Source organism: Nicotiana tabacum, chromosome 9 (assembly GCF_000715075.1).
Source record: "Nicotiana tabacum cultivar K326 chromosome 9, ASM71507v2, whole genome shotgun sequence".
Classification (NCBI taxonomy): Eukaryota; Viridiplantae; Streptophyta; class Magnoliopsida; order Solanales; family Solanaceae; genus Nicotiana; species Nicotiana tabacum.
Window position 1 is genome coordinate 102574879 of NC_134088.1, and position 10301 is coordinate 102585179.

The window sequence follows — 10301 nt, forward strand, 5'->3', positions numbered from 1 at the left end:
TTTGTTTGCACCCTTTAGCTTTGATGTATTTGTTGCCTGTTTAAGTCGTTACAACTTCCAATTCTAAATCCATTATGGGAAGTTATCGTGCAAAGTGAATTTTAATTAGTTGACACTCAGGCTAAAGCTTACGAGGACTAGGGAAAGCGAATTTTATTTCTGGGTATTTACTGCTTTTCTAATTAGTGCATAGCAGGAGTAGAACATTACGAGTTATCCTCTGGCTATACATTGTATAATCGTCTTTGATGTCAGAGCTGTTATGGATATATTATGTGGGTAGAATTACGAATGCATATTAATTGGTGAGGGAATGTAGGCCAATATTAGCTCTGCAAGCGGTAACGTTAAAGAACTTGTGTTTGAGGCATTACACCGAAAAGGATTTTTTACTTTTTTAGATTATTTTAATTTGCGACATATAACTCTTCATACCGTAATATCTGATATGGTATCATGGAAAATTGTCTAATAACCTAGTATAATTAAGTGCATTGTATTGAGTGAAGCATTTTATTACATTTTTAATGACGTGAGATTCGTAGAAAATTCATGCGCACGAGGAAGTTAAACGGACAGCTTTAGCTCGATGTAGAAATTCTTTGGTTTGTAGATGTTAGGTCTCGTGAGTCATGAGTTGTCATTCTTAGGCCTTGCGTTACATTTGCCTACAACCTTGTGGGTGAAAACTTGCAGACAGAACCTCTATAGGCATAATGCTCACAATTTGATAAGAGTCAAAATGTCAATATGCCTTAGACGTAATTTGTGTGTTTGATGTTTAGATGTTACCGAGGGATCCATTTTGGCAAAATTAGGACCTACACGTTTAGGAGCTCAAAGTTAATCACTTCAAATCTAATCGAATTGGAAATAGTTCGTGGAACTTTAAAAAGTAAAGAATGCAAGATGAATAGAAGCGACTTCACCTCTTAAAATTTTGATCACATGATACAGACAGCAGTTAAAGGAAAGAATTAAAAAAACTTACACAGCTACAATCAAAATAGCCGATGACACATCAAAAGACCCAAGTTCACAAGGTTAATTAACGGAATGGAGAATCGTGGGGGTTCTGATCAATTCGGGACATAACTAGTAAAATAGGTGAGACTTCGCAACACAGTCGAGAGACAACATAACGATTGATGCAATCTTGATTTGTACCGCAAACCTAGCTATTAACTCCATAGATTAGCAGCCACCTCAGCAAAGCAAAAACATTGATACAAAGCTCCTTCCTGTCCCAGTAATGAATCTGGAATGGAAAATGCTGGCTCAGTACAGGATTAGCTGACAGGTCCTAGTTGCAAATATCCTTTCAACTTGAGCGAAGTAAAGTTCAACCTCTCAGAGGCCCGATTTGATGAACACATGAATGGTGATAAGCTTTCCCTAAAAGAACAAAAAATCTCAAAAGGCGAAAAGTGGATGGTATAATAAATTTGAGAAGTATACCACAAGTAAAAAATTATACAGACTACATGTCAGATCAGGGTCCAACGAGGACTGCCAATAGATTCCGCCATAAGTTGTTTTAACCCATCCAATGATCCAGAATAAGTAGTTGTATACCTTCCATGATGGAGCACAGCCGCAACAAGAACCCATTTAAGACTTTGGAACAGTCACATTTAATATTTTTACGTCCTGGTATGGTTTGTCATTTTTGTCGGTCTTCACTTTCTCTATCGACTGTCATAATCCAAAAGGAAAAAAAGAAATCCTGAATGAGGTCCCAAGAAGTAGTCGTACACTAAATACCACATAATGACATAATACACACTGCAACAATTATCATTTAAATTGGAACCATAGCATATTCACAAACTTTCTGGTAAATAACTAGAAATACAGCTAAACAGAGTCGAAGATCTGAGTCAGGTCTAATATTCATTCAGTAATCAATCCATCGCAGACCGGAAGAGGAATTAGAAGCCAATACCTGTACAACGTCCATTCCTTTTACTACTCTGCCAAAAACTGTGTGCTTATTGTCCAACCATGGAGTGGCAACAGTTGTTATGAAGAATTGAGAGCCATTGGTGTTTGCCCCAGCATTAGCCATCGAGACAGTGAAGGGTCTATCATGTCGCAGGCTGCACAGACCAATATAATTGATCAGATTAACTTTACCTATTGAAGCATAAACTAGAAAATGTGTTATCAGCTGTACGTCAGAGATAAAGTTAAATTCAAATGAGGTGGTGCTAGCTGTTATTTCACGCAATAACTAAGCTGTCCACTTCCTAGAACCTAGAAAGAAAACTTTTCCAAGAATCAACAAAGGAAGCGCAAACAATCTCCAGAGTCGAGCAGGAAGAAAACTATGCCAAATGTTAAATATACAAGAGTATTATGCTCCGTTCCCAAAGGTACACTAGGTGGCTCCATGAGTGGAGTACAGGCTTCTCAATAAACTTGATTAGTTGATTTCGTAATCATAACCATTAGAGTTGTATGTTAAAATCAAAAGCTAAGAAATGAAAAGATCCTTCTCTTTGGTGGTGGTGGTGGTGGTAGTTGGGGGGGGGGGATGGGATTGCTAGGTCTTTTAATAGTTAAATTCATGGAAGTTCCGCCACTGTTGCAAGGCAGAATAACAATACAATTACTTGCAACTGAAAATTTCAAAATCCAAATACTGATGAAATCATGGTCAACAGTCAGTCAATTAAAGCAGGAAAGCAAAACCGACTTCGGTTTAGGCCATTTATCAACCCTAGTTTAAAAACTATGTATTGGCAATCTTCTATTGCATTATCTGCTACAAAAGCAGCAGCAATTGAAAGAACAAGAATAAATTACACAGTACTGTTACTATGGATCCATTTACTCCACAAATTGGGTACTTCCGTTCTCCTACCATTTTCATTGGGGTTCTTATGCACACATTGATTGGTGCAGATCACTTAAAACTGACTGATGCTCAAAGCAATGACATGTGGTCGACTAAACCTAATACATTTCACACCCGAATGGAAAAAATGTTCTATCATGCAGGCCTTTAGACTTCCTGTTCTCGCATCCCACCATGTTCATTATTCCAAAGCTGCATAAGCATCATCATCAAAAGTATTGCCCCTCTAACATGACATATCAAGAAAGTACGGAGTCGAGGAAATAAAGTAATAACCAAAAATTAAAGCATGTCCTATAATGTATTTATGCATAAGATCTGCAAATACAGAACATACCTTTTATGGAATTCATCTTCAAACTCCCTTCCCCAAATAGATTGGCCACCCGTGCCATCTCCTAATGGATCTCCTGTCTGAACCATAAAGCCTCTGATGACCCGATGAAATATCAAATTGTCATAGTATCCGTTCCTGCAGTGTGTTGTAAAGTTCTCCACTGTTTTTGGACACTCTTCAGGGTATAGCTTCATGTGAATGTCACCCATACTGGTATGCAGGACCTAGGTCAGAGTAAAAGAAAGAATCAGCAAAATTTGTGTCCATTTTCTAGGATAAGCACAGAGAAAAAACGAAGGGCCTCTAAGCGTAGTGGTATTGGAAAAAATATGATCTTTTAAGGTATACCACAAATAATGCAGAAACAAGAACTGTTAATCTTTAGTTAGAAAGACTGCCAAGAGCACAAATAGGCTTTGCCCATCTCATTTCCTATTTTATGAAGACCATTCTCAACGCAGCAGTTTGGTAACATGCTTTCCTTTCAACTCATTCATTGATTGATCAGGAATCAGAAAACAGAAGTAGAAGAAAGTAAATCCATTATTCAGGATCCATTCACTTGGTTTATATGCAGTGCAGCACACAAGAAGTCTTACTTAAAACCTCCTTCTCAAAAAAAAAAAAAAAAGACAGAAAGAAATCTTACTTAAAACATTTCCACAAACAATACCAATCATTGTAGCTCCTAAAGAGTTCTGTTCCCATGAACTCATGGAAAAGGATATCCACCTTAAACCTATCCGGAATTTTATATTTATCTGATAAATGCAAATAAAACTATAACTCACCACATTATCTGGAAGGGATGTAGTGACAGACTTCCCTATGTCAGATACAGCCAAAAGTTCATCGGCAGATGGCTTTTCATTAAAGACATCTCTTCCCTTGGTAGGATCATCAGGTTCCTCAGGTTCTCTCTGACTGTTATAGAGCAAGTCATGAGCTGTCGTGAAGCATAAGTATAAACAAAGAAATCTGGTTTCTTAAAGGATGAGATGACAAGACTGCCTATTTTTATCATTTTTTGGAAGTATGGAACATCAAACTAAATCATCCAGGAGTGAAGAGTACAGCAGGCAACTGTGCGTTCAAACTTTCTCATTAGTCGTAATTGTTTTCAAACTGCTTTAAATCCTAATTCTAGTAGAAAAATTAATATGTAAGCATCTATCAGAACGATTCCTGTGAACCTTACAGAGATAGCCAACATAAAATACGTGGACTACTTTGGATAAAACTGTTAACATGTTTCCTTTAGCATAGCACTAAAATCTAGACTGAGCAGGTTAGTGCAGTGGAGAAGGTCCAGGTTCAAAGGTTCAACATACAATTAACAGTGATTGAAAAGCAACAAAGTTCAAGATAGCAATCTACTCATTCTCTGTACTACGCATATACCTGAACAAATAGATTCTATGTTTCTTGAAAGCACAGCAAAGTAGAGTCGGATCTATCAGGGGCTCCTTGCTTTCATTGGCATTTGCTGCAGCAGCAGGAATTTTTCTTACTTTTTTACTGCTTCTATCACCTTGATACAAGGCAATTCTCAAAAACCTGTCATTGCTCTCCACCTTCCCCAGGATACGAGATACCTTGTTCGTATGGAGATTTACAACCTGACAATACAAAGAAAAAATAACCCAAAATCAGAAATGAAAGTCGAAGAAGCATGAAGCTTATTCATAACTCCGGTATGGTACAAGTACCAAGAATTGCAATATAATTGCATTCTTGACAGTCTAATGGACATTTTCTTACTTTAATTCCTAGGAGAGTTGCATATATAATGAAGTTGGAACTTTCATCAAAAACAGCATTAGGTTGTGGTGCATGTTCTGTTTTCTCAATTTCTTTTTCCACAGCCATCCTTCGCCCAAAATCAATAGCTTCAAGCCGATATAAAGGAACATCACTCCTCTGAAGATCTTGTGCCACCTAAAGAGATGGAGTTTTTTATTTATTATAACCTGAAAGAAAAAGAAAGAAAAAGAAAAAAAAAGAAAAAAAAAGAAGAGAAAGTAAAAGAAACATGTGTATGTACACATAAGGAGTAATCTCTTACCTCCAGAGATTCATCATACACACGTCTTAGTTTACCTGTCCTGAACCAAAATATACGAATCCTACGATCTGGTGAAGTTACAGAGAACTGTTTACCATCAGGGCTTACCTAGAAATAAAGAAGAGAAAAGGGTAAGACTTTTACAAGACTATCTACTGATTGCTAAGACTGAGAAATCTGAAACTGCTTAGCTAGCTTGAGATGTGTATAGCAGAAGAAACTTTTTCAATTCAAGTTATAAAGTCAGAAGTACACATAATTTCCAGCAAAAGGTTTTAGTTTCACTGTAATACCTCTATAGAAGAAACAGCAGTTTTGCATTTCACAATTTCGAAGAGATTAGTATCACTCTTCAATCTAAAATTCACCCTGCAGGCAAGAACATAAGAAGATAAGTATAAGAGGTGACTATTACAATTAGGAGCAAGAGACAACCTCTTGCACATGGCAAAGAAAGTGTGAAAAACTATATATTAAATAATCTAGAGTGTTTTCTTAGATAGTGTAAAACAAAAAACAAATGGTTGATTCTGATTTTAAGAAAACATAAATGGTTGATTTCTCACTACTACTCTATGGAAATGAATAAATGCTAAAACCACAATGGAAAACATACGGTGCGGAAATGATCTACTAATAAAGGTCATATAGGATCTATTTCACAAGGCTCTATGTTTAAAATTTGAAAATTGATACACTCCCCCACCCCCTAAAAAAAAAAAACAGAAAAGGCAATCTAACAAAAGGAAAGATGAGTTCTTGGATCACGTAAATAGTGATGTAATACCATTTCTTCAAATTGGATCTATCTAAAACTCATTTTGGGGCTTTTGAGCTCCCTGAAGTCAATGCGATTTATTGTCCCCTAAAAAGGACCATATACAAGGTAAGTTACTGTAAGAACTTGAAAACATACACATTCTCTGGGAACTGAAGAGTGGCAGGACTCCAGTACTCAATGATCCCTTTGTCATCTGCTGATATCACAGTGTCAAAGACATGATTGTATTTCATGACCTTGATGGGGCACAAATGTATCTGATGATGAGGACAACAAAAAGGATAAGAGATTTGGTCATGTGAGTGCTGGTAGAAACTTCATATTAACATGACATTAAAACTGCACGGAAGTCATATGAACCTTTACTTTTGAGATGGTTTACTGGACATACCTCTTTAGTTATGATAGGTTCATTTGTACCAGCTCTTGCATCATATATATGCACAACAGAGGAGTTCCGATCACTAACAGCAAGCTTAGCTTTGACATCCCCTAATTTATATACCCATTCAACACAACCAGGTATGAATGGAAGTCGTATCATGGACATCATGTCGAAATTCACTACGTCATATATTTTCAGAGACTTGTCACTTGAGATTGTACAGCAAAGCATACCATCAGCACTAACCTGCAATGGAATTTAGGTAAACTAATGTATTGCTCTGATCATAATGCTGATAATAAACAGGAGCAGAATGTACTGCTGCCAGAGAGTCTATTGCTACTTACTGCAAGGCCTTCAATTGGTCCAAGATGAGATCTAAAATGTTTTGCAAACTCGAAACCAATGGGCTTTTTCTTCCAAAATTTCAGGTGGCCTGGACAATAAAGAGAACATTTGGTAAATTATGCAAACATCAAGAAATGAAGAAATCTCGGTGCAAACATCAAGAAATTAAAAAAATTGGTGCAAACATCATATGTCCTGCCTTACCATCAGCACTCCCGCTAATGAAAAAATCTGCTCCTGACACAGAAACATGAGTGACTACATCTCGGTGCATGTAACTTTTTTCATACCTGCATTGCATATTACATGGTTTAGTACTCTATATCTGATATGATCATGTAAAATGAGAAAAAAAGAGAGAACTTTTATTGAATTGGTAATGAACAAGGTACAAGAGCATTCATGAGAGTTTAGGCTAGATGAAATAATGAAATGTTTTCTAAATACTGGAATTCCTAGTTATGGCACAACCATGAAGAATATAAATTTAACCTACATTTAAACAAAGACACATCCTTACATTTACATCAAGCTGGAGTAAATAGATCATATGCACCCAAGCTTACCATATATACACTTGATTCTTGGACTCATAAGTGAAAATAACGGAATAGAGTCCAAAGAGTCCAAAATTGAAAAAAAATAAAATAATAACAAAATTCATCAGATGATCTGTACGTGGAAGTGGTCAGTGGTGACTGGCAAATGAAGTTAGTTTGATGATTGTTTGTGTTATGTACTGTTAACTGGACAAAAGGTTAACTCGACATGTCAGTTGACAACAACTACATTTTTTTGATAAGGTATATAATTTTATTAACAATAAAAGCATCTCCCGTATACAAGTTGTATATTAAAAAGTAGAGAATCCACAACATAATATGATTCTTTATAAACGATACCCAGTCTTTTGGAACTTCATAGGTGCACCAAAATGAAACTGCAAATGAGAGGCTACTCCTCAAATGTAGATAGTAGTTATCTATCCCTTCGAAAACTCTCCTATTTCTTCCCTTCCACAGGACCCACATAGGTGCTAGTGGGGCAACATCCGGGCACTTGGAAACTTCCTTCTTGTTCTGGCTGATCTGGCATCAGCAATTATATCCAGAGTCATCTCAAAACTCACACCACAAGCGAATTTCCAGCATACTATGCAGGGAGAGGAACATCTTAACCAGAATATTTACACATGAAGCACCAGCTAACTTATGTAATCTGCCTTTCTCTCACTTTCTCGGTCGTCAAAGTTGCTTCCTTCACTGCCAACCAAGTAAAGAGAACACTTCTCTTGGTGCACTAGGAATCCAAACCAATAAATCTGGAAAACCCTACTCCTCCCTTACCAAGGGCTTATGATGATGATATGACTTCACTAAAAGCAACCCCCCCCCCCCCCCCCCAAAAAAAAAAAAACCTAAATAAGTCCGAACTCGCATAAGATGTGCTCTGCTTGTAAAGCATTTCAACCAAATCTTGGAATTCAGCTTCCAGGGACTATTGACTGGACGTAGGGCTACACCCCGAATAATCACCAGGCACCCAATGTGAAGAACTGTTCAGCCAATGCAGCACGTTAGAGGGTTTAGAGAGGGGAATTTCGGCCATCAATCAGCGCTATGCCATTTTGCAACTTTTTAATATTTTCAAGTTAGGTGGGCCTTAGCACTGAACTTTGATGAATTGAGATTACTCTCTTGTGAGTTTTTAGGGAAGAACCATATGTTCTTCAGTGAACTTCCATGGATTGCCATTCAAGTTGAGTAGTCTTTATGGTAATTCAACTATCCTTTTAGTTGATTTGGAACTATACTTTAATTTCAATTTGAAGTCTTAGGTTTCAAATACCCATGGTGGTTTGTTGAATGTAAAGTATTGGTTCCATGTTCCTTTGTTAATTTCTTGTATTTTACCTTTAATTTTTTGGGATTATATTTGAGGTTCAAAGGTTAAATATACCTTGGGTTGCTTGTAAATTCCCTTTTTATTTAATATCTCTTTGATTTTCGTGTCTATAATCTATCTTTTGTTTGGTCTTTTTTTCACTCATATCTCCATCCTTGTCTTATAATTAAAGATGGCAATTTGATTGATAAATGCTGACCTCTCTAAACAACAGCATCGCATTGAAAATACAACGGAAGTACGAACACATTTTTGTCCCAGCTAATTAGCAAGAAATTTGCTATCATATGCTCAACCCCAGAAACCTATATAAACTTGAATTAGCCAAATTAGAACAATGCCACCATTAAGCATTTCAGAGAGGTCCTAAGATTACAAATTGTAACAACTGTAAAAGCCAGAATCTGATAACTCCCAACAGAACAGTCTCTCTCCACCAACAAGTGTCCACAATACTAAGCACCCAGAGCACTTGGAGTTGTTTGGTTGACCGCACAAGAAAAAATAATCTGGACATAAAATTCTCAATTATTAATATGCATAAATCTTTACATTACTAATTTAGTCTCTCAATACTAATACAACATTCACACTCAAGGGCGCGACTTAGCGGTCAATGAAGTGGTAAGAAACCTTGAAAACTAGGCTTCCGGTCCAAGCGGAGGCAAAAAACACTAGGTTTATCTTCCCATCTGCCTAAGCTTTGGTGGAGAAGTACCGGTATTGTTGAGCGCAAGCTGGCGCGGCCACTACCATGATCCCAAAAATTATATAATACACCGTTTGATTTTCGGTATACAATAATGCATAACAAATGCATTGTGTGGTTTACAATATTGAACTCCATTGCCAATACAAACATAACTTATGTGGAAAAAATATGAAATAAGAATCAAGTATTAGAAAATACTGAAAAATAGACCCTAAACACAAAACAAACCGAAAATATACACTTAAAACATCTCGATCGTTGATAGTACTACTTACAAGTTGGCCGAAGGAAGGGAATCGAGATAGGCTTGCTCAAACTGGAGAGGACGCTTCTTACTAACATGAGGAGCTGGACCCGGTCCAATAACCGTCTCATCTTCGGTCTCCTCCACCGCCGTCGCTGCCGCCGACGGCGGATTTTCGTTCTCATTCTGAACTCCTTCCTCCATCAATCTCCTTTGCAATAGCTACTGCTTTTCTAGGGTTTTGAACTCACTCCGATTTGTTGCAGAAAATGTTGTAAGAAAGTTAGAAAATTTTTGTAGTTTGAAAGGTGCTGAGCTTATAGATGCTGTTGGAGTGAGTCCCCGGTCGATTTGACTCAGAAATCGGGTTCTTTTTAACCGAGTTGAAGCAATAGGGTTCGGAATTCGGATCCTTTTCTGAGTGAAAATGTAAAATTATGTTTTAGTCCACACGATTTATTATTTTTCGTCAGATCAGTCCACATGTTTTAACTATGACGGTTTTCTCTCAAAACTTTTTCGAGAAGAACTTTTTTTCTTTTTTAAGTTTCTGTGTTATCGGTATAGTTTTCTTTTGAAGTTTTGAACATCTTGTGAGTAAAAGTAGGGATGGCAAACGAGGCGGAGCGGTGCGGGTTTAACTTTAACCCGTAAAAAATTTAAC

At 37.0% G+C, this 10301-nt stretch overlaps 1 protein-coding gene across 2 annotated transcripts; it reads right to left on the reverse strand.

Moving 5' to 3' along the window:
• Positions 1-910: 910 nt before the first annotated feature.
• LOC107780916 (peptidyl-prolyl cis-trans isomerase CYP71) lies at positions 911-10066 on the reverse strand. Of its 2 annotated transcripts, none has more exons than XM_016601534.2 (14): positions 9669-10066; positions 6981-7066; positions 6776-6864; positions 6435-6674; positions 6179-6300; positions 5556-5631; positions 5263-5370; positions 4959-5135; positions 4599-4816; positions 3989-4121; positions 3198-3421; positions 1946-2099; positions 1576-1695; positions 911-1258 (listed from the first exon to the last, which is right to left on the reverse strand). In XM_016601534.2, exons 1-13 carry the CDS (start codon positions 9839-9841, stop codon positions 1612-1614), a joined length of 1884 nt encoding a protein of 627 aa, XP_016457020.1. In that variant the 5' UTR covers positions 9842-10066; the 3' UTR covers positions 911-1258; positions 1576-1611. The 2 variants fall into 2 exon arrangements, with proteins under 2 accessions (XP_016457020.1, XP_016457019.1); XM_016601533.2 differs by having other exon boundaries at positions 911-1395.
• Positions 10067-10301: the final 235 nt, after the last annotated feature.

Coding starts and splice junctions, on each gene's coding strand:
- LOC107780916 (XM_016601534.2), bottom strand. CDS start 9,841: ATGGAGGAAGGAGTTCAGAATGAGAACGAAAATCCGCCGTCGGCGGCA. Junction 5,136..5,262: donor TGTATGATGAATCTCTGGAG/GTAAGAGATTAC, acceptor CCATCTCTTTAG/GTGGCACAAGATCTTCAGAG. Junction 1,696..1,945: donor AAGGAATGGACGTTGTACAG/GTATTGGCTTCT, acceptor GGATTATGACAG/TCGATAGAGAAAGTGAAGAC.